General features: G+C 48.8%; 5 protein-coding genes across 6 annotated transcripts; 2 read left to right on the plus strand and 3 right to left on the minus strand.

Moving 5' to 3' along the window:
- Positions 1–684: 684 nt before the first annotated feature.
- Positions 685–1,299, minus strand: LOC6598930. Its single transcript, XM_026993202.1, has 2 exons — positions 1,074–1,299; positions 685–1,004 (listed from the first exon to the last, which is right to left on the minus strand). The coding sequence occupies exons 1-2, from the start codon at positions 1,144–1,146 to the stop codon at positions 736–738; spliced, it is 342 nt and encodes a 113-aa protein (XP_026849003.1). The 5' UTR covers positions 1,147–1,299; the 3' UTR covers positions 685–735.
- Positions 1,300–5,095: 3,796 nt separating this feature from the next.
- LOC6598932 lies at positions 5,096–19,819 on the minus strand. The gene is made up of 7 exons (XM_026993190.1): positions 19,341–19,819; positions 13,415–13,508; positions 6,240–6,408; positions 6,067–6,174; positions 5,836–6,000; positions 5,676–5,776; positions 5,096–5,622 (listed from the first exon to the last, which is right to left on the minus strand). Exons 3-7 carry the CDS (start codon positions 6,352–6,354, stop codon positions 5,161–5,163), a joined length of 951 nt encoding a protein of 316 aa, XP_026848991.1. The 5' UTR covers positions 6,355–6,408; positions 13,415–13,508; positions 19,341–19,819; the 3' UTR covers positions 5,096–5,160.
- Positions 19,820–20,034: 215 nt separating this feature from the next.
- Positions 20,035–20,865, plus strand: LOC6598933 (probable 28S ribosomal protein S26, mitochondrial). The gene is made up of 2 exons (XM_002024084.2): positions 20,035–20,275; positions 20,339–20,865. The coding sequence occupies exons 1-2, from the start codon at positions 20,067–20,069 to the stop codon at positions 20,805–20,807; spliced, it is 678 nt and encodes a 225-aa protein (XP_002024120.1). The 5' UTR covers positions 20,035–20,066; the 3' UTR covers positions 20,808–20,865.
- A 201-nt stretch (positions 20,866–21,066) lies between these two features.
- LOC6598934 (DNA-directed RNA polymerase III subunit RPC4) lies at positions 21,067–23,163 on the minus strand. Of its 2 annotated transcripts, XM_002024085.2 has the most exons (4): positions 22,823–23,162; positions 22,383–22,753; positions 22,231–22,296; positions 21,067–22,175 (listed from the first exon to the last, which is right to left on the minus strand). In XM_002024085.2, the coding sequence occupies exons 1-4, from the start codon at positions 23,059–23,061 to the stop codon at positions 21,577–21,579; spliced, it is 1,275 nt and encodes a 424-aa protein (XP_002024121.2). In that variant the 5' UTR covers positions 23,062–23,162; the 3' UTR covers positions 21,067–21,576. The 2 variants fall into 2 exon arrangements, with proteins under 2 accessions (XP_002024121.2, XP_026848984.1); XM_026993183.1 differs by lacking the exon at positions 22,231–22,296 and having other exon boundaries at positions 22,823–23,163.
- A 692-nt stretch (positions 23,164–23,855) lies between these two features.
- Positions 23,856–26,789, plus strand: LOC6598935 (ATR-interacting protein mus304). The gene is made up of 4 exons (XM_002024086.2): positions 23,856–24,522; positions 24,578–26,075; positions 26,146–26,325; positions 26,387–26,789. Exons 1-4 carry the CDS (start codon positions 23,884–23,886, stop codon positions 26,614–26,616), a joined length of 2,547 nt encoding a protein of 848 aa, XP_002024122.1. The 5' UTR covers positions 23,856–23,883; the 3' UTR covers positions 26,617–26,789.
- The last annotated feature ends 409 nt before the right edge of the window (positions 26,790–27,198 follow it).

Below are 27,198 nucleotides of genomic sequence, written 5' to 3' on the forward strand. Positions count from 1 at the left end.
TAGAAAATGTCAAAGGAAGCCCAAGGTACAGTTTGCCCCAAGAACCATAGTGCTTCGGATCAGCGGAGTAGGATCCCCAGGGATGCATTCTCTAACAGATATGTTGCAGTTCCATCTACGTGGCCATGGACCCGATCCCGAGCTGTGGCAAGTCAATTAGCCTTACTAACACACTCCCACGCCACATATTTTATTTTTTTTTTCGGCGCTTTCTGCTGCTCGGTCTCTGCCTGTGCTCTGAAATGAAAACTGCAGCGAAAGTCTGGGCATGGAAAAAAGCGAAACTCTTTGCAGGCATCCCGAAAAGTGCAGCCCTGCACGGAGTTGGAGTTTCTGTTCTCTCTCTCTCTCGCTCTCTCTGTCTGTATGTGTCTCTCCCTTGCAGAGACACAGACAGAGTCCTAGACGGGGGAGAGTCAGACAGTTGGCGAATTTCACTGGAGTTTGGAAGCTTCTAGTGTCTGGACTGCCTCCACAACCCACTCCGGATTCACTCCATGCCCACCCTTGTGGAGTCCGGAGTCCGGAGTCCTGTGTCCAGACTGGGTGTTGCCACACACAGCCACTGAAAAAGGAGCAAATCGTCCAACTTCTCCCCCAAAGCGCAATGGGTCAGTGTACAATTATGTTGTCGGACAAAAAATATGCATAAAGGGAGCATATTTGGGGATATGTGTGATGGAATTCGTAGATACAGAAAGGATAGATCTCCCGCACGAAGGGATATCTAACCGTTTATTGTGGTTGGTCTCTAGACATGGAGGGTATTGATGGTATCGAGGGTGGCATTATCCTGAAGTAGCCATCAGCCATGTAGATACGCGGATAGTCCGGCCCGCTGCCATCCGGATTGGTCTTCCAAGTGATGGTCAGACAGGGCTCCCCCGCCTTGGCCTTCCTCGGTATCGCGATGTGGTAGTTCTGTGCATCCTCCGCGCTCACATTGTTCTCGATGAGCAGCAGCTGGCGATCGATTGTCTGCGGCTGATGCTCGGGCGGTGTCACTGGAAACAGGCTGGGTTGTAGCGAATGGCATTTTCATGGGATCCGTCTACGAGTAGAGTTCAACTTACATGGCTGGCTCCACGCGCAGGCAATCAGCAGCGCACAGAATGCCAGCAGCTTGTGCAATGCCTCTGATTTCATAATTATTTATATGTGTGGAAATATAAACAAATACTGACTGGGCTGTGGCTTGTGCTATGGCTTGGCTCCCTATACTAGATGCACGGTTATTATCAATTCTTAATCGACGGCCGAAGACGACGACGACGACGAGAACTGCGACGACTTGGCGGTACGCGTTCTCAGCTCAAACTGTGCGATCATCTGAGCAGCTTCAGCTGCCGAGGCGAGACTCTCCCCAGCCTCTGTGGGTCCATCACCTGCACAGCGGGGCCGCCCCCTTTTCTGAATGAATCAAGCAAGCCCTGAGCCGCGACGATTTGTAAACAATGGCTCTATCAGAGTCCCGAGCTGATAAGTTTCGGGCGAACAAAGGAAAAAGTCTTTCAGTCGCCGCTCTTGGGGTCATCGATTGCTCCAGCCCACAATCGTAATTCACAGAAATACATTTTTATTGATGGCCTGCAACTTCAAAACCCGGTAATCGTAGATCCCCAGAGCAGATTCTACGCGAATAGTAGAACTATATTTGGGCAGCTCTTACAACATCAGAGTCGACCCGTCCATTGCCCTACATTTATGGCTATAAAATGATTACTAGCAATGCTCCTATGATACCCAGACCAGTACTGAAATATTCAGTAAACATCTTGCATTGGGCTAGCCGCCTGAAGATGCCTTTCCAGACAGACGACACGACGGAACTTTCTAGGGATGTTGAATATATGGTTATATCAACGGACCTGTTCTTCTGAACTTTTGAAGCTCTCCAATTTAAACGGTTGTGGTTCAACGGATCATTCTTTTGTTATAATTCATATTTTTATTTATCAAAGCTGCCTTCTACATGCTACCAGCGCCATCTGTTAATAGTTACATGAATCACAATAACCACGACTGCTTACAAGCAGAACACTAAAAATGAAGTGAACTGCTTGTTCTCCAGGCTCCAGGTGGCTACAGTGCACTGCATTAGTTCCGAAGAAAATCGTCCATGGCGCTGTGGGTTCAGAACACGCCACCACTAGCTATCTGTTATCGCGCAGTCCATCGAAGGACGGCCATCTCAATTGCGGAACAAACAAAAAACAGAACAGCTGTGGAACGTAATCTTGAACACTTTAGGACCATCAAAGCCCAATCTCGTTGGGCCGCCAGGATAGTCCGCCCAACAGCCCCAGCCACGCTGGAGAAAAAGCGGATCGGTGTCCTCTGGTGTCTCCATGAACTTATACGCATGGGTTAAATGGATGGCGTGCCCGTTATATTCAACATGTGCTCCCCTCAGGCTTCTTTTCGCTTCACATTTATTACGGGAACCACCGAAGGAATAGGCAAGGAATATGCCAGAGAGTCCTTCAGGGTGATTGCATTCAACCTCAACACAGATCAATATCCGCCTTCAACTAAAGCAACATACATATACATATATTTAATTCTTTGTTTTAGAGATGCAATACGAGCAAAAAGATCAAATGGAGAGAAGGAGCTGGAGCTGGAGCTGGGTACATCTCTCTTCACTGTATGCCCGAAAACTTTGAGGAAGTGAGCCACGATCTGTGGATCTGATTGGTTCTGCGTTCATGCTCAACCGGAAGCTACTGCCAAAGATGGAGGCCGCTCGTCCAGGGGCATCGTCAATCTCAGCCTATGGTCTATGGTTCTGGCAAGACCGTCATGGCGTTTTTTTCCAGGGCCCTGAAGCTAGAGGTGGCACCCCACAATATCGACGTACAGCGGATGTTTCCAGGCTTCGTGGATACCATTATGAAAGCCTACTGGCGGCCTGATGTGCCCCACTGCCTAGGCGTAATCCCGAGCCGTCGTCTTTACCCTGGGCAAGACGAGCGATTCATGTTTTCAGTGCCCACATCGAACAGTTAAGAACAGGACTATTTAAGAAGATTTTAATAGATATTAAATATTCTGTTCTTGCCGTTTTGTCCAGTAGTTTTTCACCAAGTTGGCTCGCATCCACATTCTCATGTGTCCCACTCTCTATAACTCTCCCCATCACCCAAATCCTCGCTCCCGAAACTTTCTGTTCAGTAGCGCTCTCTTTAGGCGTTTTTCTGGCACAATGGTTTGATAGCTATTTGTTCTCCCTTTTTACCATCAACTTTTATAGTGGAGTTCTCTGTGGTCTGTGCCAAGAAATCACTGCTATCTGCGGTAGCGTAGGGCATGCCATTTGGAACTGGGTTTTCAGGACTCGTGGATGAAGCTTGCCTATCACTTTTCTAACGAATGCAAAAGTGTATTGATCATCGGGGGGAATATTTTGAAAAACCATGAAGCCATTTTCTTTTAAATGTTTTGGTTCTTTTTTGCAGGCTGTTCTCTCTATTTGTTCTTATCGCAGGCCTAGACTCAACGACAAGTAGCCGATAAAACAAAATATGTATGGCTGGGAAATTTATAGTCCTTATGCAACGATCCAGAATATACACCCGTTGCAGGAACCCATGGTACGCCCTGATCGGACCACAAATAACGGCGATAACCCGATATATGTTAATTCTTGCCCTTAATCCTTAGGGATTCCCCTCAAACTTCCGATTTGTTGTAATTTTTTGCTGGAAAACCTCTTTTTTCCAACAGCAATCGCTCAAACTACCGACCACAAGGAACTCAGAGCTGGGATGCCAGGCGAACAGAAATCAGAAGGAAATTTTGGAAAACTTCTGTTGCATACTCTCGGGCTGCACAAAAGCGAAGCGGCTTTCTGTTGATTTCTGTGTGCCTGGTACCGAGTTTGGAGATTTCTTTGAAGTCGGATTTAATTTAAAAATTTTCTTTGTCTGAGGGCCGATCGGGGCGTGGCAGCCGTACTGGGGAAAACATTCGTGTGGCATGCCGTTCGACAGTCTGGGATGCTCCCGATCTTGGGAGAGTTGGTCCTGAAGCTCCGCTCTTTGTCGGCTGTCCCGAATCTTTCGTCCATCTAGCACGTTGGGGATATGCCTTTTTATACCCGATACTCAAAATGAGTATTGGGGTATATTAGATTTGTGGTAAAAGTGGATGTGTGTAACGTCCAGAAGGAATCGTTTCCGACCCCATAAAGTATATATATTCTTGATCAGCATCAATAGCCGAGTCGATTAAACGGTCGAACATCCTCCCTGAAAGAGTCCTAGTCCAACATCAAGGAGGTTGCCTTCCCCAACGACATTTGCCCCCAGTTTCAATTCTATTATTTATTATCGCCTTCGATTTAGTTTAGTAATTAACTTACAGAGAAAAACACGAAACACTTTTTCCGATTGGATTACAAAGAACTAAACAAAAAAAAGCTTAGCTTAGCTTAGTTAATCCGAGTGTCCTCCAGTGGTGAAATTTCGTCGCAACAATCGTGAAAGTAAAGTACTGCTAACAATAACATCGTACGGCTACCGAATGCATTTTGAAACTCTTTCGATTAGTCGTGTCTTAAACTTAACTATCAATAACAATTTGTGTCAATCCGATGTTTATGTTTATGTTTATGTATTTTACAAATGCTGCTTTATCATGCCTATGTGGTACGGGGGGGTTTCGTTAAATGAGAATATTGCAAATGGATTGTTGAGGAGGAGGCTATTCATGTCTTTCCTTCGAGTGCGCGGGGACTGGGCGTGGTCGTAAGGGCACTTGGGGAGATGGATCCCATATACATATATGTACTCGCATATAAGGAAAATCCTAGGGGGTGTTGGGAGGGGGGTCTCTATTAAATACTCTCGCCTTGCCCATGGACGGAAACCGTTGCTTACAGAAGCGACTGTCGTCTGTGCCAAATCGAATGCTGTGAATGCGAATCTTTTTGGAAGACAAATGAAAAGGAATATTCCGTAACTAATCAGGGAAATCTAACAATTTTTATCCTTTCTTCCTTCCTATCTTTCTTCCTTTTTTTTTTTTGTTTTTTTTTGCTACTGTACACAGTCTTTGTAAATGTTTTTCTTTTTTTTGCTTGTGTGAACTTAATCCTTAACTGGGGGCAGGGGGCAGGGGGCCGGGGGCGGCCACCCATCCATGGGTGGTCTATGGATCCTACACCTCGGTGCTGTGCGTCTGAATGCGGACCTTCTTCACGCTGCCGTTACGCCGCATGGGCGGCGAGCTGCCAGAGCCCGAATATCCCGGATTCTGTATGCCCAGCGTGGGATCGGGACGCGGGCGGGGCTTCTTGAGGCTCGACCGCAGCGGCGATCGCGTGACCGAGTCGAGGGTGGAGCCGTTCGAGACGCTCGTCACCGTGGTGCTCATGGAGGCCACACTGCCCGCAGTTCCGGCCCCGTTCCTGATGCCGCTGTACGGCTTGCCCGAGGCATCCGTCACCGAGACCCCGTTGCGGCTGCGCGGCTCCTTAAAGCCCGGATTGTTGAAGGTGGTGGCGCTGGCCGGCGAGACGGCATCCAGGCCCATGGTGGGGTCGCCGCCGGGGCTGCGCGAGTAGATCACATCGTACAGGGCGGCCACAAACAGGGCAATGGACAGCACGATGGCAACGATCTGCAACGAGGAGCATTAGACGGTACAGGTTGGATGTCCAGCGAAACACTCACCTGTATGTAGAAGGATATGCCACGCGATATCTTGAAACCGAAACGCTCCTGTTCATCAATTTGCAGGGCAAACAGAATAGTGGCTATGATGGCCAGTACACCTAACGGAAGGGGGATACAGATTAGAGATTTGCTTAGGCATAGAGGGGACTCGACCCACCTCCCAGCAGCGAAAATATCAGCTTCACTATCACCAGCGTTGTGTAGGGCATCACCACCTTCTCCCTGGACGAGATCATCGCGTGCTGAATGACCGACAGAATGCAGAAGATGCCCAGCAGGGCTGAGCTCCCGATGGCCAGCAGGCCGCTGACAAAGACGGCATCTGTTGGAAATCGTGGCCCAATCAATGACTAATGACACCAGTTGGATATTTGCGATCGATACTCACTGCTCAGCCGAAACTTGGAGACATCGTTGCCGCACTTCTCGCGATTGTAAGTCAATTGCTTGCAGACCTTAAACGGTCCAAAGTATCCCCGATCAAAGTCATAGCCACCTGCAGGGCGGAAGGGAAACATAATTAGAACCAGGGGGGCAGGAGGCGGGCAGACGACGACTCACCCGATGGACTATCGTAGTAACCCCAGATGGGTATCCCAATGGCCACAGATGCCAAGGCGAAGCAAACGAAGCCCAGACAGGTCACACCAGCAGCATAGAGTGTCGACTTAGCCATGTTTTACTGTACAGCATAACGATCGATAGACATTCGAAGTGAGATCCAAACCAACTGGAAGAAGGGAAAAAGGATAAAGATACAGAAATATAAATTGAATGGATAACAAATACAGTTTTGTGCTCTCCGCATGACTTTGAGCCACATTCCTCAAGTCATTGTCAAGTGCATTCCAGAAATGGGGCCAAGCCGTAAGCCGTTCTACAAAATGTTCTCACAGGCATTATCTTATGTGTCTCTGGCAGAGCACCCTCAATCTTAAATCTACCCCACAATCAGCCCCATTCCGAGCCACCCAGCCACCCACCAGCCCCCGTCCACCTCCACCTCCGAGGCCCCTCACATCACGAACAATTAGATCTCATTCATACATAAAGAGCTACTTGTCGGCGACCTTGGATTGCATACAGACACAAGAGAAATAATGCTTACGCAGAGAAAATATATCTCTCGGCTCTCGGTGTGTGTGTGTGAGTGTGTGTGCGTGGACTCACAGACACTCAGAGCTGTCGATGGGCTGTAATCCGATTTCCTTTTACATAAATGAAATTAGAGACAAGTTTTGGCATCTTTCGGCTAATTGTTGGGGAATTTAAGAGCCAATTGCCACTGGGGCGTATACGTGATGTATGAACGAGATCTAGTTGGGAATTATGGAAAGCAGCCAGCAATTAATGGACTGGAAAGGCCATCGAAAGAACTAGACTGCAAAGAGAGCGCCAGCCGAGAGTGGAAAGGAGGCTGAGGGAGTAAAAGGGGATACCACTCCCCTACAAATCCTGGTGACCCCGATTCCACTCTACAACTGCCCGGCCCAGAGCCTTCTAAGTTCATTTCATGCTAATAAACTCAACAAACAACCTTCTCAAGTCATTATGCCATAAGTATCGTATCAAATGGAAGTAAGCGGAGAGTCCTCAATGACAGAGAGACAGAGACAGAGAGAGAGAGATCGCGCCGGCGGCAGGGCATTGAAACACTAGAAACCAGAAACTGGAGACACTATCTAGCCGCGAAGCCGAAACGAGTCGCTTGTTGCCTCATCTGGTGGCGCTGTTTGTTGCTCTTAACGGTAAACGGACAAACCAGGCAGCAACCAGAAGAAAAGCGCGTACTTTCGCAAGCCGCCACAACGGATACACTTTCAGATGATCTGATCCATAAATCAGCAAACACATCACCAGAATGATCATACCCTCCCTCTGCACAGCCAGAAGCTCAGGCCAGGGGGGTTGGGGCGGCATAAGTATCTTAAATTACCCAACGAATGCTGCAGATGGTTCTGCTTCTCTGACTCTTGAAAGCCGCTCGGGAGCCGCTTCAAGTCCATGCTCCACTACGCTTCGTCGAGTGGAACCGTTCTGTGCGGGAGCAGGGGGCGGTTCTGTGGAGACTTGGCCAAGATTTCGGCATCTATCGCAATGGAGAATGCTTCTGCGGTTCTGCGGTGCTGGGGGAGCACCGATCTGCAAAGGGTATCTGTTGAGCTTTTTCACCAGAATCGCTTTTTTCTTATTAATTTAATTAATAATTATTAAAAGTCGATGATACATGGTTTAATGCGGTAAATGGCAGGATATAGCGGCTACAGATCGGGAGAGCGATAGCAAAAGCGAAATAAAAAAAGAAAGAAAGAAAGTAGATGACAATGTGGTACGGTGGTTACAGTGGATAAGTGGCTTTAATCTGTGGTTTACTGGCTAATATCGGACTGGTGCCTAAGCCTTCATCATCGCTCCTTTCGTTTCCATTGGTTATCCCTTCTAACTATCCATTCTATTCCCACCTCATGCTGCAACATTGTTGTGGCTCTTACAAATGGGTGCTAACCCCGAACCCGAACCCCAACCCAACCGAAAGCCAAAGCCAAAGCCAACGCCAAAGTCAGGCCAAGAGTCAAAGTCAGAGAAATGAACTCTTGCCAATTGTGTCACGATTTGCAACTTGCATAAATTTCTGTTTGCCTGTCTCTCCGGCATCTGCCGTCTCCCATCTGCGATCGTGTGTAGGTGGTCACAGAAGGTGGAGAGTGGAGTGCGGAGTGCGGAGGAGGCAGTGAGTTATAGAGAGAGGCTCCTCTCGTGATTCCAGAGGTGATGTGCATATGTTTATATGATTTACACGCCAATGCCTTCGCGGAGAAGCCATGCCATTGCCATTGCCACGCCACGCCACACCATGCCACGCCATGCCATGCCACCAAGTGTAATTGTCAGCGGGCCGTCCAAAGTCGTGGGGCAGGCCACATCGTGTGGGTTTCTGGCCACAAAACCCAAAGCGATAACCATGAATCATAGTGTCATAGGGGAGAGAAAAGACACAAAAGAAGATGCGATTGAGAGGTGTCCCTCCCTGTCCTAATGCTTCTATGCAATCCGAGACTTTCCATCTTCGATCATTACAAGAGCACCCCTAATGCTGCCCGTTCGCTCATTCTTTTGACCTAGTTCCACTTTCTTATCCGCTACCAACCCTTGCCCCATAGCCCGCCTTACCCCTTGAGTCATTCGTTGAACTCTCAGTCCTTCAGTCCTTCGGTCCTTCGTGCTTCGCTGCCATAAATAATGCCTCGACTTAGTCGACTTATCTCTGACACAACTCCTAAATTCAGCTCAAACCCTGCCTCCATTCGTATTTTAAAGCCCCTCTCTCCACTCTCCTCTCTCCCTTTCCCCACAAAAAGCCAAATCAATTAACTGGGGAAACGAAAGCCACGCTAAATAAAGTAATTTAAGGTTGATCAAAGCAGAGACAGCGAGAGGAGAGAGGGAGAGGGAGAGACAGAGAGAGAGGTGAGAGGCTAACAACCTCTAGGGTCCGAGGTCTGAGGTCTGAGGCCTCTGTCCAGTCCGTAAAGACCCCCATTAGGTGCCCTACCAGTCGCTGTGCAAAAAAATCTCGAACCGAAACCCAAATACAACAACAAAAAACCGCTTTGGACTAATGAAAAGTCGCTTTTCCGCGGAAATTGGGTCACCGGCTCGGCTCGACCCGGCTCTGGTGTTGGGAGGGAAACGAGTGCCCTGCCAGACAGGAAATTCCCTTCAATTTGTCGGCTCGAATGGCAGAACGTGTCGCGGCCTCCCCCTTTTCCCTTAGGTGTGGGGGGGTTATTGATTTTCGGTTTATTGCTTGATTTCTGTTTGTTTGGTTGGCAACCCGAGGAGCCAAGCACCGTTCTGTTTTGGCCGTTGGCTGTTGGCTGTTGGTTGCACTTGTTGCCATGGCAAAGTGCGGCATGGAACAACAACAGCCAGAGCCACTGGCGTTGCCTTGGCGGAGCACTGGAAAATGCAATTTCCCTTGAACGCCACACGCTCGGGGCCCAGAGCCCAGAGCCCGGAGCCCGGACTTGAGGCAGAACTTTTCCTAATTGAGTGCTGGAGCAGGCTGCTAAACTTATTTCGGTTGTAATCCGTTTAGGGAAGTAGTCCTTCTTGGAAGTCGTCCTTCAGCTCAAGACACTCTCCACATTGATCAGAGTTCTTGAAGGATGCTGCTCTTTTGGCACCCTCTACTGGGTGGGGTATACGCGCACAGCTGAAGAGGCCTCCAGGGCACGCCCGTTCTCCTCTTGGGTCTCCTTCTGCACTCATTGGTGGACTGCCCGCTCTCCGCTCCGCTCTTCTCCCTCTGAATATTCGTATCTTTAACAATCGTAGACTTCCTTCCGCTCTCAAAATGTGTTCCAATGAAATCTTGGCCAACCAATTTGCACTCTTGTGGCCAAGAGCAGAACAGTTATCAAACAGCTGAGAACTTGCGCTAACTTCCGCTCTTTAGATGAGATCTGAATGAGAAAGACACAACAAGAGCCCATAGATCATCAAGTTCTGTGGAAGGCGCAGTTTCTGTAGAGAAAATACACAGAAATACGTTCCAGAACCTTTTGGATTGAAGCAATACGTATATTTACAGATTCTCTACAGAAGGGACTGCTTATCAAAGAAAATACTCTTGAAGATATATCTCTGTGGGTGATCCTGGGACACCGGAAGGGTCTAGGGTCTAGTCTCTGGTCTCTGCTGCCTGTTGTCTTAGCTTTTCCCTCAGTGTAGGGCTAATCTGTCGGGCAATGGGAAAACAGCCATGGAAATGGGTCAGACATGGGCTTTCTGGGAGACACGACGAAAGCTGGAGCTGTGGATGGAAATGGTAATGGAAATGAAGGAGTTGCAACTGTCTTCAGATCTGTGGCTGCTGCTGCTGCTGCTTTTATAATTGTTGTTCTTGTTTGATTTGTGGTTAACACATTTCCTTGTCTGTCTCTGTCTCTGTCTATGTCTCTTCCCTATTTCTCACTCGCTTCTGTGTGTGTGTGTGTGGTGGCTGCAGCTCTTTTCACAATTCAACGGAAATTGTGGAAAACTTTTACTTTGTTGCATCTTCTTTACACGAAAGTTTTGGTGAAAGTTTGCGCCCGACAAAAGCCCTAGACCCAATCTATAGGGGTCTATCTCTAGCCTCCCCCTCCCCGTCGCCACAGTAGGTTGTTTTTTTTTCTCTCGAGTTTGCAGTTGGTATTTATCTTTGGGCTTTGACAGGCCACCGTGCAACATGCGGCAACTGCTACGACGACAAGTTGTGCAAACAACAATCAAACTGCCAACGCCCTAAAGAGCCCAACCACCCACCACCCACCACCACCCTCTCCTTTATCCGTTTTTCCGTTTTTCCTGCATGTCATATGTGTGTCATGAGACATTGTCATTAAAGGGGGTCATTCTTGGCTGGGGGGAGGGGCAGGCTGAGGGGATTCGCTGTCTCTGTCTCTCTCAAAAGTTAGTTCCCAGTCTGCATTCCCTCTTCGTCTCCAGAACCATCAACAGACCTCTCTCTCTCCCCCTCTCTCTCTCTGTCTCTCTTTACCGTTATGATGCACAGCAAAGAGCCGTTATTTACATAACATGTGCTGCGTTTTACACGGCTACTGCCCCCCAACCATCTTCCACTTTTTGATGGCCATGTCCAGCAATTGCCACGAGAAAAAGCCACCGGAACATGCAACACACACACACACACACACACACACTGATCCCCATCAAAATCTGGGCAAAATCTATAGTTCCTTCCACTGATTTCCATTCCATTCTCTAGGGACTACCAGGCTCTGATGCCAAGGCAGGTTGCCACCCAAAGTGTTGGCGGGGCTGGTGGGCTGGGCTGGGGCGGGGCCCGTTCATTTACAAGCAAATTTGCTTACACTAATTTTTGCGCTTTGATGCGGCAAAAGTCACACGAAAAGTCAGCCGAGGGACGGGGAGCGTAGAGATGATGCCTCTGGTCGATTCAATAAAGTCATTAGCCAAAGTAGCCCAATGCCTGGCCGGGCCTGGTGGGACATCCATGAAAGAGAAAGAGACGGGACGAGAGGAGAGGAGAGGAGAGGAGAAGTGGCCTGCGGTTCACTGGGTTGGCAAATGTAGAGTGCAACGAGGCGTCGAATGAATGTTGCAAGAACGTGTCAAGACGCGACTCCGTCCCAAAGGGGCAAGCAGTGCACAAAATATAGTACTGTAACAATTAAAGGATCTCCTGGATCCTCTCCTCCTCTCCCTTGATTGAAAGATAGAGAACCCTCCGCCTGGAGCCTGTTTCCGCGCTCCGATGCAGTCGATAAACCACGTGCCCCTGCCAGTGGCGTTGCCATGGCTGCCACCATTTTTGGCTTATTAATTAAATGGACAAATGTTTTGTTGTGGCCCAATTAGCGATTGGGGGTAGCGAGTGGCATCAGGTGCACTGCCGGGGGGAAGTGAGTGGCATCAGGGGCACTGCCGGGGGGAAGCGAGTGGCACCAGGGGCCCTGCCGGGAATGGGTTCTACAGCAGGATATCCAATCAGTTCAGTCATGAATATAGAACGAGGATATTTTCGTGGAAATGCAAATGCAAGACAATCCACCGACAATACAAGTTTCTCTTTCAGATACTCACGCACACACACGCACACACACGCGCTCGGTAGATAGATGTTTTATGCAAATGTTGAAATATACACGGCTCCCACATCAACGACTGGCATCTCAGGCATGACGTTAATCAGTCACAGATACGAGTGCGAGTACGTTGAGTGTTGTTGTTGTTGTTGTTGTTGCTGTTGAAAAACAAGTTTTCAATTGTGTGGGAGAGCCAAAGGTTAGCGAAAAGACAAGAAAGCGGCCCCTAATGAGGCTGCCGCCAGTACTTCAAATGGCAGGCCAAGAACTCAACTTCTAGCTTGATTAAATAGCCATCGAATGGGCACATCTACATATATGTATGTATATCCATAAGATACATATGCCTTGTCTTTGGGCTGAGTCATACGATCGTATGCCATATTGTCGCCCTTTTGAATGTAATTCAATTTGTGCCCCATTCCAGTTATTCAGTTATTGAACCGCTCCCCACTCGAACTCGTCTCGTCTCGTCGCGGCTCCTGTATGGTCTCCAGTATTCGGTGCTCGGTATTCGCGCTTCTTCATTCACTTACTTTATGACTGTGGATACCCTGTAATCGTGCAGGTTCCGGGGTATATGGTGCTGTAAGAACTAGACTTTCGAAACCGATAATATCGGATCATTATACCCTTTCGGGTATTTGTTTCTACACAAATTTCAGAGTTATACGAATTATATGCCACAATTCTCATCATTTACTCTGAGGTAAATTCAAAATAATGGGCATCCCGTGGTCCAAACATAGACCTTAAGACTTTCTGCTTTTGGCATGCATAACATATTCTCATTTCATTTCGTTTGATTCATGTGCCTCTTATGCTGCTTCTGTGCCGTTTTTTTGGAGGGGTCCGCGGTGCGTATACATAATTTAATGATGTCGCAAGACAAGTCGCATTCCTTTCGCCCATAAAATGCGTAAAAATTATAAAGAATGAGTATTCAAAACAAAGTTCAGCCGCGTTTCAGGTTCAATAACCTTGACCGCGAATCTTTTTTTGTTGGTGAAAGAAGGCGAGGAGTGGGGCAATCAGCTTTTATGATCCGCTAAAGGCTCGGCTGCGGGTTTGACTTGTTTGAAGTTCGCCCAAAAAAAAAAGAAAAAAAAAGATTAAACTTACTTTAATTATACATCTTATAAGTCCATTTCAATCTGTGAAACTCTTTTCTTTGTGCTGCTATAGTCCATGGCTGGGGGTCGAAAAGTGTTCCAATCTGTAATTGAGGAGATTCGATTTTAGTGATAATAGAATCGATTCCTAACGCCGAGAGTTGGGGCTTAGATGGAGTCCATGGGTGACGTTCATGCGTCGATCGTTGGATAATTGAAACTGAAATCATCTTTAATCGCTTCCCTTAGTTAAACGATAAAACTAACAACTGCCATAACAGCTCTTATCAGCAATCGTGCCTGGAATCGTTGGAGTCGAAATTGCACGGCAATTACCCCAGAGACCCAGACCCCAGAGGGGCCTTCAAGGGGGTGACGGGGGCGGGCGGGGGAGTAAGAAAATGTTCAACTTAAATTTGTATGCCAGTTGCGCGCAACAGCGACAGCGACAGCGGCAGCGGCAGCAATGACAATGGTTTGGTTAATGGAACGCCCCCGACAGAGTCTCTACGAGCCACAAAATTGCGTGAATCACGTTAGTCGAGGCAGCGACACAGCCATGACAATGGGTGAAACGCAATCAAAAGTACTTAAAACTCTACAGCAGAGCACAGCAGAAAGTTGGACAGGCCAAGTACCGAAATGGTATTTGAAACGGCTCCGTTGATGGCTTTCTAATTTCCTCATTGCCAGCCAGCCATCCATCCATCCATCCATCCAAAAACACTTTAATTAAACTCTTGCACTTCACATGAATTATAATTGACCCCCAAACAGAAACAGAAACAGTGCTGTGGGGTGGTGTGGTGTGGGGTCCAGTGTTGTGCAAGTCCAAGCATTTAGGCCTGACCCCTACGTCGATTGAGCGCAATTGGGAGCCCTCATGGGGAGGGGGAGGGGAAATTCCTTCAATTTGGCCAAACAATTGACCGAATAATAATAACGAATAGTGAATAGTTCTTATAAAAATCAAAGGCTTTGTAAGTGAATCAAATTTGATTGAAGCCAAGAAACTGAAGCCAAACTGCGGGGAAACATCACTATTAGTCCCCAAAATGTTACTTAATTATTTCCCCAAACAGAGACCTTTGGCATGGCATGTTCAGATGTCGTAGAGGAAACAATATAATTAAATTCAAATTACACAAATTACGTGTAAGATCCACCAGATTCCACTGGCGGCCCGAAACGAGGTGTAACGTCGTCAGAAGCAGGAAGCGAATAATAATCATTTTGTCCGAAAGAACTCCGCTTCACAGCATTCTTCTTCGCTTTTTGGCAGCGCCAGTCGCGGATCTGTCTACACAAATCGAATGCCGCCCTGTCGATCAAAGGGCAGGGGGGGAGGTGGCGAGCCCCAAACACTGTATGTGGATCTAGTGGCTGGCTTCCGCTCGATTCTGAATCTAATTTCCTGTTCCTTCAATATCGAATCAATGCACAAAACGAAAGCGCAACGACTACAGGATACCCTCGGAGGGGGGGCACCTACAAAAGGTGCTAAAGCATTCTTCCGACTGTTCCATAAATGACAAAAAATGGCATACCCCAAGGGGTACTGGGTACGAGAGGAATAATCAAAGCCAAAGCAAAGCCAGACTCAATGCATGGACAAAAGAACCGCTGAACCGCAGCCTCCTGCCAGCGCTCTCTCTCCCTCTCTCTCTCCGACACTCCCTCTCCCACGCTCTGTTGAGAGGGACGGGCGAGAAGGGCACTTAAAAAGTAGCTGCATAAATTTCAATTAAAATGCAGCAAAATAAGAAGAGCAACAACAGCTTTCGGCCAGCGTCGAGAGTGGACGAAGCCTAAACTCAATTACGAGGCCACTAACACAACACACAGACACACACATGTGGATGAGTGAGATCGAAAGAGAAAGAGCACGAACTCTGCAAGAGAGAATGCAAATTGTGGAGGGATTCGCCTAAGCAGCGCAGAAAAGCTGGACGCTGGACGCTGACTGCGCCGTCAGCAAAACCGAGCCGAACCGAACCGAACCGAACAGTGGGCTCGCTGCTAAAGTGTGCTAAATGATTTTTTTTGGGCGTAAATTGCTGGATAAACCTTTTTTTTTCATCCTCTGCCCAATATATAAAGTGCCTTTTCGAAGGTCTAAGCCCCACAGTGCCCAAGCCAGTGCCTGTTGCGCCTGCGGTCTCTCTCTCTCTCCCTCTCTCTCTCTAATCCATGCACGAAAAGCTGACCACGCAAGTGTGACGTCGCCTGTCGCTCGCAGCGGCTGCTGCTGCGTCTGTTATCTTTATTTGTATACCCTTTTGCAGGGTATTCCGATTTTCAGCGTAAGTTTGCAGAGAAAACTCTTTTATTTTTAAAGGGTATTCCCGCAGCCAGTATTCCGTTTTGCTGCCACTTGGTTGCTCTCGCTGTCGGCCTGCCCATGTTATGTAAAATTTAAATATCTGATGGGCGTGGGCGTGGCCGCTAAACAAAACAAAAATTCTTGTACACGCACGGACGGGTGTCCGCAACGAATTTCGAACGGGAAGCGCAGCAAACAAAAGCATGCGAGCAGCACACGGGTAAGAGGAGTGCAGAAGAGCAGTCGAGAAGAAGCAGAAGAAGAGCGCAGCAGCAGCAGCAGCACCGCAAGAAGAAGAAGAAGAAGAAGAAGAAGAAGCGACCACCAGTTTGGAGGGCTAACGGTGCTTGACGTCACCTACTTTTCACTCGGGCTTTTCGGTTTCTACCTTATTTTTTTTCGGTAGAAACAAATACCTTTCGTGTGTGTGTTTGTGTGTGTGTTTTTATTTCCCTCTCTAACTGTAAAAAACCGGTTTATGCTTTTTGTTTTTGTTGTTGTGATGCATTGAAAACGAAATTTATTTTGAAATGGAGTTTCAGGGGAAGGAGAAGGGCGGAGCAGAAGAGCGGTGCGAGATGGAAGCTGTGAGAGGTTTCCGAACCCCAGCGGAGTTTTGACCGAGTTTCCATTTCTCGGCCCCAAAAGGATTTCATATTTCACACACATACGATGTTCTATTAAGAGGATTTTTAATGGTTTTACAAATTCTATGAAAAATCAAACATTTTATAAAGCCTTTACTTTTGAGCCTTTGCTGAAGAGTATTTTCGTAAAATTAATTTCTGATCATTTTGTTTTGGAAACTTGTGTTCAAATCAGAAAACTTGAGATCTATTTTCGTTAAAAAGTCAAAGTTTCTCTATTCCACTGCGACGGCAACTGCAACTGCAACTGGCAACCAGTTGTTCAACTTCCAGGCCTATTGCATTTGCATATTTCAGCCATAAGCCAGAGACACAGCTCTCCGAAACTTGTTAAGTAATTTAAGCGATAAGACGCCCAAACGTGACCATAACCAATGAAGAAGTGGACAAAGGTGGGGAAGGGGGGAATAATAAACAAAAATAAAAGAAAACGCGTGCCAGGGCCAATTCTAGCCGTGTTATAGGCCCAGGCAGATGCCTCTGGAAGATCTTCAGAGCCGAAGGGTTCCACAGTACGATATCTATCGTCGTGTTCTTATCTCTGCCAGTGTCTCTGGTTTTTAATGGTCGCCATAGAAAACATTTGTTTATGTCTGGATCTTAAGAAGCGTCTAAGAGAGCCAGGGGCAGGAGTGTAGTACGAAATAGTTATTTATTCACGGCGGAATATCTGCCTCGTGTTCCTTGTTCAATATTTAATGAATATGCAAATTGTTTTTTAGTATATTGCAAGCTTTTCGATTTATATATCACTTTTATATCCTTCACTTTTGTTGGCCATTTGTGTGGGTTTTATTCGTTTGTGGCTTTTTTTGGGTGCCACAATTCCAAAAATAGTCACCCTGGGCCTGGGCGTGCGTTAGGAACTTTTTATTATCCTGGATTTTATGAGCCCATAAAATTCAACATCGGAAAGCGCCAACAGCTCTACCAAATGTTCATTGAGCAGGCCAATGGGGCTAGTGGGGCTTTTGCCTTTCTTTTCGATGATTTTACGTAACGGACAACTGTCTCGTCCCTCAAATGGCCTCATTTCCCGCAGTTAACTTTAGTTTTTCCGTTCGTTTTATAGGTCACTTCAGTGCGGATTAGGTCACAGGGCACAGGACGACGGGGCTGCACCCAGTTTCTTGCTGTTTCGGCCAAAAAGGTTAAGTTGGTAATTAAGTTTGAGGTCAGTTTTCAGTCCCGATATCTTTTGTTGTTTTTGCTTCTATTTTCCGACTGAGTTTGTGAAAAGCTTTTCATCGTAAGAGCACGCGAGGCGAATTCCCTTGCGTGTCTGATTGTCATCGGGCTGCCTTCAGGGGGGGGCCTGAGATCATCAGAAGGGAGTCGTAAATATAGTTTGTCAATCTCTCGCTTGGCTGAGCCGAGCTCTCCGCTGGGAGGGGCAACACGACGGAAGTGCTTGCGGGTTGTTCAATCATGAAGGGATTTCTTAAACAGAAACTCCTTTTCTTTTGGGGTGGATTTCGACCAAAATGATGTCAGCATTACAGGTTGTTGTGAAGGCAGTGAAACCTCAAACATTCTTCTAGGCATTTGTGATCTGAAAATACCTTTGTATATATGTAGATGTACACCAGTATATAAAGAGCAACAGCTGCACTGCGACAAATACTCTGTGACAAATAGGTGCTTTGTTTTTCTCAGCCACCGAAAAAACAAACACGCAAGCAAAATTAAAGCCGAAGTAGAACTGCGACTCTTTTAATTGCTCCACAACATTTTTGCTAATTAGGTTTCGGCGCGGTAGCGGGAGTTGAGGGTGGAGAGGGTGGGGAAAACCCTTATCACAAGTTGCGAAAGCGAGGGAAAAGTTTGCATATTTAAGTTAAAGTCTGGAAAACCCCTGCTTCACCCCTAAGAAGCCCCCGCTCCCCGTCGACACCTGCTGTGGTCTGAGGGGGGGCTATGGCGTGACGTGACTGAAAGTCATTTAAACTGTTTCACTCGTTACTGCTGTTGTTTTTGTTGCCTCTGCTGCTGGCATAATTATTTTTATGAATTTCTATACCCAGTGTTATGGTGGAATAAAAGGGTAAATCCATTCCCTGGCCCACACTTTGAATAGGATTAGATCTGGGAAACTATAATAAATTGGGCAATAAATCTTCGACATTATGTTAATGCACAACCAGAAGAGAGGTCTCGGAAAGACCAGCTTCCTCAAGACCTCCTATTGGTTAGAATTCTCTGAAAAACCTGCGTGGTAGTGGGTATCCCCATAGTCGGAAAACTCTATTCTGTACGCTGCCGCACAGCGTCTTGCGAGAGTTGAGGTTGAGTTATGCAAATAAATTTGCAAGCAAATGTTGCACTTGCAGAGGCGTTCAAGGTGAGATTTTCTGGCTTTTATGTTGCACAGTGTAGTGCGCTGGTGGTGCACTGAAGTTGCAATTCTGTTTTCGGAATTTTTAATGAGCTTCGTTGATAAGACGTCCGAATGGGGTTGGTTGGCGGTTGGGGTTTGGGGCTTGGGGGAGGTTTCGTGTGGGAACAACTGTAAGTTCGGGAAGGGGGCAAAGTCAATGTACCCAATAGGTGGACTCCTGGTTACGAATAGGTTATCCAACCCATAGGTATGTGTTCAAATTACTAAAAGCTTATAAACATTTGAAAGTTTACAGAAAAGTACGCTGGAAAACGTCTCGAATTCTTGTTTGAGTCTTATGTCACTGAAACGCACTGTCCGTACCATCTAGAATCAACATCCCGCCGTATCAACTTAATCTGAGTCACGTTCGTGGATAAATAGATCGGAATCGGTGCAAACACTTCTGGGAATGGGGTATGGCCTTTGAGAGATATGGTAGATAGGGCTCGAGACATCGGATAAGCGGGAAACGATATTTGCGGTCCCCAGCAGAAATTCCGATTCTGAAGAGTGGACGGGGGGTGTGCGGGGAGGGGCTGGCAAGGGGTAAACAAAGTCAAAAGCAAGGCAGAAAATGCCAACAAACCTGTACACGGCCGCCTCTGCTGCTGCGCTGTCCGCGCGGGCTAACCTGTTGCCGATGACGGCGACGCCGACGCAGGTCCGCTAAAGAACTTCGACTTGAAAGCTCTCCAAGAAGCGGTTGTTGTTGAAGCCGCCGCCTTTTTGCATGCGCAAAAAGAGAAACACACACACACACAGGCAGAGAGAGAGAGGGAGAGAGGCGATCGCGAGAGCCGCAGCACAAATACACTCGCGTTTTGACAGGTAAGCGAAACACGTCGCAAAGAAGAAGAAGCAATAATGAATGATCGTCGCTTCAGGCACTCCTCTGCGGGCAGGGGCCAGGGCATGGGCATGGGCTTAGCAAAACACTGTCTGCAATTTTGATTCAACAAATTCACACACTCTCACGCGCATACAACTCGAATTTATGCATTATTTGTTGTATTACTTATTCATTAATAAAAAAAAACGCGTCTCAGACCGTTCTGTGAAGTCAATCCAACCGCGTCAAAAGTTCCGCTACGAATGAGCAGTTACTTTCCGGGGCTTTCGGCCGAAGCTTTCCATTCCAGTGAACTAGGGCTAGACAGAAACATCGATGTCGGCGATTTTTGTCTGACGTGCAGACACCGATGTTTTGCTCCCAAATGTTTATATCGATAGTTCGATTTATCGTTATCGATTCAACGCTAGTTGCACAACAGACTTAAAAATTATAGAATTTGTTAATTAAATTGGAAAAAATATGCTGCGTGCCGGCTGCCAATTGCTGACGCAGTCCACCCTGCCCGCCGTCAAGACGGGTAGCAACGGTTTCGCCCTGGAGTTCGTTCGCTGGCGTCGGAAGCCGCGCTGGCTGCCGGTGGCAAAGAGCAAAATATTCCGCGTGCCCGAGCGCAAGAAGCAGACGGAGGAGGAGCGCACCGAGCTGATGCGCCTGCACAACCGGTACAAGTGGGTGTCCCATCAACTTGTCCTCGTCTCCGTGGATCCACTAACATGTATTCCCCTTTGCAGAACCCAGCTGCGGTCAGTGCGCCAGTACCTGCGCGAGGAGGTCGTCCGGCACGAGGAAACGTCTACGGTGGACCACATAGTGCTGACACCCGAGCAGGAGGAGGCCGAGTACCAGGCCTTGATAGCCGCCAACGCGGAATGGAACGCAACAATTGCCCGGGAGCGAGAACAGCGCCTGGCCAAGGAGCGCGACGAGAAGGTGGCCTACGTCCATGAGCGGCTCGAGGCCCGCCAGTTGCGCGATGAGGAGCGTCGGGAGCGTGCCAACGAAGCGGTTCTACGCGAGATCGAGCGCTCAAAGACATACATTACGCGCGAGGGCCTCAATGCGGCCATCGAAACGGCGCTGGCCAATCCCGTGGATCCCAATTTCGCCATCGACATGGCCGGCAACCTATACCAGGGACGCACCACCTCGCAGTTACCGGAGGCCGATCCACAGCCCGACCAGCAGGCCTTGAGTAATTAATTAGCCCTTGTCTTAGTTTCATGTTACATTAAAAACAAATCAGCTTTTCTTAGCCTAATTTTTGCTTTAATTCAAGAGATTTTTAGCCTTTTCGATCCAGAAAACAAGTCGATGATCGATGAAATTATGTTAGAACCGTCCTCTAGCAATGTCCGAACAGTTATGTATTCAAGGAACGATCCCGGAACAGCCATCTAGTGTCTGTTGATGCACTGTAGATGCTTTTCCCTTTGAAATCCAATATTTAAGAATTCGAGAGTTTTCCAAGTTCCAAAGCCTTTCAGCAAGGTTTTATTGGTTTAGAGCTTCACTTCCGAGATAATGGATAGCTTTTCCCTGGAAATCCAATACATTTTTGCATTATAAATTCAATAATTGATTACTTTAAAGGTGCCTGGTGGCACTATCCGTGAAAGGTTGAGCATAGGACTGTCTTGCAGATCTAAGACGCATTGTGGATGCGGAGACCTTTCAGATATGCTTATATTCCCCTGGGAAACTCCGCCTCACTGCCGTCACTGAGAACTCCTCTCCCAGAAATCGCATTTGTTTTCGCCATATACCAAATCTCAATTTAGTTACCTTTTATGCACGACTAAGGGGTTTAGTTTAACCTAAGACTTAGGCACGGCCTATGTACATTATGACATAATATTCTACCAAAAAAAAAAAAAAAACGAATAGGAAGAGGGGGAAGCGAGGAACAGAAGATCGATCATAGCTTGTAGATTAACAAAGGGAGGACGGCATCCGCCCTGGCAATGCTACGCTACGCAGTCGGCGGCTTCAAGGATGTGCTCGGGGCTGTGCTGGTGTTGCGCTTGGACGACTCCTGCTGCTCGAAGAGGTGCACCCAGTCGGGGGTGGCCTTGATCTTGGCCTGGATGGGGCCCAGGTTGTACATGTCGCCACTTCTAGCCTCGCGATTGGCGGTCACAGACATGAGCTCCTGCAGGAAGCCCGGGTCGAGGCCCATGTCCAGATCGAAGTGAGTGTCGCCCAGCAGCAGCTTGACCCGTCCCGACCGATACCTGAGGATCTTGCCGATTTGCCCCTCCTCCAGCTGCCGGAGCACGCTTAGCCTGGGCGCAGCTATGGAGGCTGGAGCGGCGGGACTGTTGGGCTCGGTATCGGAGGCGGCTGGGGCTTCCTCCTTTTTGGGGGCTTCACTACCGCCATCCTCCGCCTCATCGCTCACGCAGGGCAGGACATTGGGCAGCTGCAACAGGAATATTTGCGACTGGGGTGCATCGAGAAATCCGCCGATGGTCCGCGGATAGCGGCCATACTGGAGCGGTGGCTCATCCATCACCGCCGTCTGGGCGGTCACATGGAGGTGCTGCAATTGTTGGGCCATGGTGAGCGGATCTGCAAGGCAAGCGAAAGCATTAGCTACGAAAAGCTATTGATTGGGGGCGGTTACCTTGCTCCTTTGAGCCTACATTGGCATCTTCTTTCTTCACAATGGGTTTCTGGGTGAGCCACAGGCCTGGGGAATGAAATGTCGTGTGTTGGGCATGACGGGGCGGGGGATTAGCGTGATGTTGTGGACAGAGAAAGGGCGGCCGGACTTACCTTCCCTCAGCAGGATCGGCTTGAGGGCCAACTCAGTCTTATCAGCCTCGGTATCACTGGGTTCGGAAGCGTCGCCTTCGCTGGCATCGGACTCTCCCAGCAGAGCCCTCACCCGCAACGCCTGGGCTTTTTCGTCTTTGCGATCGGTACGTTTCCGGGCCACCGCCTGCTCCTCGCTGGCCCGCGCATATGCCGTGCCATTGCCGGCGGACCTTCGCAGCTGAGCGACTCCAGCGCCCTCCGAGAACAGGCCCGTTGTCTGGATAAGGGTGGAATTGCCGCCGCGACCACGTGTTGCTCCCGAAGCAGTGCCGCGCCCACCGCGCTTGCCGCCGCGCACCTGCGTGAAGTCCTTGGATGTTTTCACATTTCTGAGGAGCACAGGGAGACAATATAGCCACTGGGGGAATCTCGAATCTCCAAGGCAGCAGTATACTTACACGTTCTTATTCCGCACCGCGTTCAAGTTGGGGGCAAAGACCTTTTTGTTGGACGCCCCACGTCCGCCCAGTGTGAGGTCTCTTGCCGGCGTCAGACGGGTCATGCCGTTCAGCATCTCCAGGGGACGTGCCGTCGCGCCTCCTCCACTGGTGCTGTTTTGGCTGCTGACGCCAGCGACTGGCGCTGGCGGCGCCTTCGTTGTTGTTGCTGTCGTGACGGTCATTCGCTTAGCTGGCATGGTGTTCCATGTGCGCCCGCGACCCTTTCGCAATGCAACAAAGGCCTCGCTCAATAACTGTCCTGTGCCGTCGTCGTGGGTATTTTTATTAATAATAATTAACAACGGAGCGATGCAGTTTGTCGCCTTTGAGGTTATTAATGCAGTGTTGGTAAATGTGCCATGGCGCACATGATTTTTCCTTATCGACTTGTTAATGTATCGGTATGTATATCGGTATGTAATGGTACTATTTCAAAATTAATTTTTAAAAGTATCTTAAAGAGCAAGGGATATAGATACTTTCATATTGAGGTTTTTTTTACATTTTCGCTGTCTAAAATCGTGTTTCCCTCCATTTCTGTTTTTATTTCCACTGCATATCGTTCACTTTCAAACAATTCAATTTGGCGCTCTAGTCTCTGGCGCCACAAACGCTCTCTACACAAACGTGTAGTTACCGTGTAGTTACCATGTAAAACAAAGGACGTCTTTGCGAACCTTTTTAGCTTAAGCCATATGTGAGATGCAATCCAATAAAAACGAGTCCTTAAAACCAGCCAATCTTGTAGAAAATTGGTTTATCAATCGGCTAAAATTTTGAGTTCAGAGCTGAGGGTCTTGGCTAACTAATAATATTCAACCAAATATCAAAAAGGCGGAATATATCGGAATTTACATACAAATAAATCGTCAGTATTTTTGCGGTATATTTGGAAAATAAGACGGTATATTTCGGTATATTTCTGAGTGTTTGATCGACATGTCAAACTGTCACTGTCAAAACAAACCCGAAATGTAACAAAAAAGGCCGGTGGTGATCATATAAATAGAAAAACGAATATGACTTCTAAGCGCTTCGGGGCAATGAAGGATTTCGCGAGGGCCAAAAAGCCGAGGCTCGACGTGAGCGTGACCCGGGCCTCTTCCCGGCCGAGTCCCCCCCGTAGCATGGCCGACTTCTGGGACGACGACGACGATGTCATCCTGATGGCCACCCAGATAGCGGAGGCCGAGATCGAGGCGGAAGCGAAGCGCAAGGCGGAGGCCACGAATGTCACGGTCGGGGATATCACATTTAGCGAGTTCGCGCCGGTGCGAGGCACGACCAGCACCCAGCAGATGTTTCCACCCGCAGCACCGCCGAAGAAAAAGACTTCGAGCATCGACATGGATGCCATTTTCGGGGACGACGAGGACTTCGATTTCCTGGCCATGGCCCTCACGGAGGATGTGCCACGGCCCGAGCCTCTGCCACAGGCAAAGGCGCCCCTGGTAGTGAAGGCCGGCACGAGTAAATCTACCAAGACAAGCATCACCGTCCAGCAGACGATGACACAGACTAATGCGACGCAAGCGCGTCAGCAGGAGCACCAGATAAAGTTCCTAATGGATCGCATCGAGGGCCTGAAGAAGGACAATTCGAAACTGCAAAAGGATCTGGGCGACAGCAACGAGCGCACGGAGGCCAAGTCGGGAGAGGTGAGTGCCTGTACGTATTCCTGTGCTTCCCCATCATAGTGTATGGCATTCGCAGGTCAGTCTGTTGCGGGACGAGCTGAAGCACCTGCGCCTGCAGCTGCATGCCAGCAAAATGGAGAAGCTGGCGCTCGCCGACGAAACCAACAGGGACTGCAACAAGAAGGTGGCCGAGGTGGTCAAGCAGATCGCGGCCAAGGACATCGAGCTGAAGATGAAGAATGCCGAGTATACCAAGCTGAAGATCCAGCAGCAGGCCCGCAATGCCCACGAGAGGACCATGAACATGAGCATGAGTATGCTTCCGCCGGCCACTGACCCCTCGGAGCAGCGCACTCTGCTGCGCCTCCACAAGCTGAATATCCACCAGGCCGTGCCCAGGCTGATCGCTAACAACGCCAGCGTCTACGAGTACACCGAGGAGCAGCAGAAGGGCAAGAAGCAGGGCACTCTGTTCGAAGTGGAGCTCAAGCAGCTGCTCCTCAACTACGCGCAGCTGCAGTCGCAGCCGGAATCTGTTGACAGCCTGGTCCAGCGCATCGTCTCCTCTGTGTGCAAGGTGTTTTCGGAGTTCGCCTCGTATGCCCAGAGCCTGGAGTTCCCCCACAACTGCATGTTGTATCCCCACAATCCCTATATCCTGGACGCACAGCATCACAGCGCCCACTCGCTCTCCCAGCCTGGACCTCTGTACGCCAATGAGCGCGCCTTGCTCCTGCGTCGCTACATGGCCACCTTGGGGCTCATCTGCCGGCAGCAGGGCAAGATCGGACGGGCCCTGCTTAGGCAGCGGCACAACGATCTCTGGCTGCTGGAGCTGGCCGTCGATGCGATTGTCAAGCTGGGCTTCTCCTACGAGGTCAGCGAGCACTTTGGCCTGCTCGAGGCCACAGCCTCCCTGCTGCACAGCCTCCTGAGGGAGCAGCATCACGAGGAGGAGCGCGTGGAAGAGCTTTTGGTTGAGCTACTCAAGCAGCTGGTCTTCACCCGGCCCAGTCCCTGGGTGTTTGGAGAGTTGAGCGCCTGCCTGCTGGCCTGCCTCCAGAAGCCGCAGCTTCTGGCGCGGATGTGCGTAAACAGTCCCAAGAGCTGCTTCATTTCGGACCGTGTGCGCTCCCTCTATCGCTTCGGACCCAGCTCCTGCCTGCTGCAGGTGTACGCCGGGCTTCTAGAGCTGTGCTTCTTCAGCGAAACCCCGCTGCAGGCGGCCCACTTCCAGCTGCTGCTTTCCATTGGCGGCAACCACGTGCGCTTCGCCTTCGAGTGCTTTAAGAACCCACCGGACTTCATCCTGGAAATGCTGCCGTACTTTGCCGACGACGAGGAGACGGACTCCACCGAAGCAACGCTGACCAACAGGCTGAGCAGCAGCTCCACAACAGCGGTGCATGGCTCGGCCTCAAATGGATCCTGCACCAGCGTGCCGACTGCCGCCGACTCTAACTCAAACTCCAGCACGTCCACCAGCTGCGAGTGCTATGTGAAACTATGCCTCAGCGTGGTCACGATTGTCTTCCAGGTGATGCACCAGTGGATGCTGCATCAGAGGAAAGCAGGTAAACGCTCTCTTCTGCGACGATTGGGATTGGGGATTAGAACTCAATCTGAATCCTGTGCGTCTTCCAGGTACCGAGCAAGTGGGAGAGATATCTCGTATAGCGGTGCACCTGCTGACGCTCGTCTTCCATGAGTACTATCTGACCTGCCTGTTCCGCGACTCCGAGGAAACAACGAAGCACTATCTCAGCCTCATCTGCAGCTGGTGGAGCGAGCACGCGGCGCTGCTGGGATTCCAGCCCATACACTGTAAATACGATGCAAAATCCACTCTTATGGACGATCCATTACATTTTCCGTTTGATTGCAGTGCGCTTGCTAAGCCAGCTGGAGAAATCCCACTTCATGCTCAAGCCTCTGCACCAGGAGGCGAATCGCAGCAATCCGACCAACGACCTGGCCGAGTGGGCACGCATTATCAACTCTGCGGATGCCAAAACTGAAAATGTGGCTCCAAATGCTTCTACTTCTGCTGCGTCTAAACTCCTCGAAATCGACTTCTTTGGTGGCCTTAAGCGAGTGGAATACACATTTGATTAGTCTCTATTTATTTAGTTTGTAAGTTCTAGGATCTGTTTAGTGTTACGTTTGATTTAAATTAGTTCATTCGATTTTGTTCTGCATATTTTAAATAGCAGCGCCACACTATCGCTAAGCTTCTTTCGATATATCGGCGAGAGCTGTGCTGGCTCCAGCTATAACTCGCTGCGGAATATGTTGTCTTGAATATTTCAAATCTCGGCGCTCAAATATCTAGAGCAGTGATAGTTCCAGAAATGGTTCGCTCATTTGAACCATTGTAAGGAACAGACTCATGATCAGCACTGTCCCGCAACATGGGACCGGGATGAGCAACATTCTGCATACCCTAGGGAAAAGGATATTATAGAGTAGACGAAATGTTTGTCATGCCAGGCTCCAATGAATGCAGAAAGTGTTGTCTCTTTTTTGTTTAGAGCTATCTGAAGGAAATTTTGCAGCTTACCGTGGTATCCGGATCGAGATATTTCCACAGGTAACTAATATATGCATAAATACGCCTAAAGTCATTACCATGACTCATTAGTAATGTTTCAAATCTGCTTGGGACACAGAATCTGAGTATTAATTAAAGAAAATAGG

The sequence above is a fragment of the Drosophila persimilis genome, unplaced genomic scaffold, assembly GCF_003286085.1.
Source record: "Drosophila persimilis strain 14011-0111.01,24,50 unplaced genomic scaffold, DperRS2 tig00000808-arrow-arrow-pilon, whole genome shotgun sequence".
Lineage (NCBI taxonomy): Eukaryota > Metazoa > Arthropoda > Insecta > Diptera > Drosophilidae > Drosophila > Drosophila persimilis.

Bases quoted from the DNA above. Each gene is read 5' to 3' on its own strand.
- LOC6598930 (XM_026993202.1), bottom strand. From the start codon at position 1,146: ATGAAATCAGAGGCATTGCACAAGCTGCTGGCATTCTGTGCGCTGCTG. The intron at 1,005-1,073 runs GTAAGTTGAACT...GCCTGTTTCCAG, and splicing joins CTGCGCGTGGAGCCAGCCAT to TGACACCGCCCGAGCATCAG.
- LOC6598933 (XM_002024084.2), top strand. From the start codon at position 20,067: ATGCTGCGTGCCGGCTGCCAATTGCTGACGCAGTCCACCCTGCCCGCC. The intron at 20,276-20,338 runs GTGGGTGTCCCA...TCCCCTTTGCAG, and splicing joins CGCCTGCACAACCGGTACAA to AACCCAGCTGCGGTCAGTGC.
- LOC6598935 (XM_002024086.2), top strand. From the start codon at position 23,884: ATGACTTCTAAGCGCTTCGGGGCAATGAAGGATTTCGCGAGGGCCAAA. The intron at 24,523-24,577 runs GTGAGTGCCTGT...TGGCATTCGCAG, and splicing joins CGGAGGCCAAGTCGGGAGAG to GTCAGTCTGTTGCGGGACGA. The intron at 26,326-26,386 runs GTAAATACGATG...GTTTGATTGCAG, and splicing joins GGGATTCCAGCCCATACACT to TGCGCTTGCTAAGCCAGCTG.
- LOC6598934 (XM_002024085.2), bottom strand. From the start codon at position 23,061: ATGCCAGCTAAGCGAATGACCGTCACGACAGCAACAACAACGAAGGCG. The intron at 22,297-22,382 runs GTAAGTCCGGCC...TTCATTCCCCAG, and splicing joins GCCGATCCTGCTGAGGGAAG to GCCTGTGGCTCACCCAGAAA. The intron at 22,176-22,230 runs GTAACCGCCCCC...CTTGCCTTGCAG, and splicing joins TGTAGGCTCAAAGGAGCAAG to ATCCGCTCACCATGGCCCAA.
- LOC6598932 (XM_026993190.1), bottom strand. From the start codon at position 6,354: ATGGCTAAGTCGACACTCTATGCTGCTGGTGTGACCTGTCTGGGCTTC. The intron at 6,175-6,239 runs GTGAGTCGTCGT...TCCGCCCTGCAG, and splicing joins TTACTACGATAGTCCATCGG to GTGGCTATGACTTTGATCGG. The intron at 5,623-5,675 runs GTGAGTGTTTCG...TCCTCGTTGCAG, and splicing joins GCATATCCTTCTACATACAG to ATCGTTGCCATCGTGCTGTC.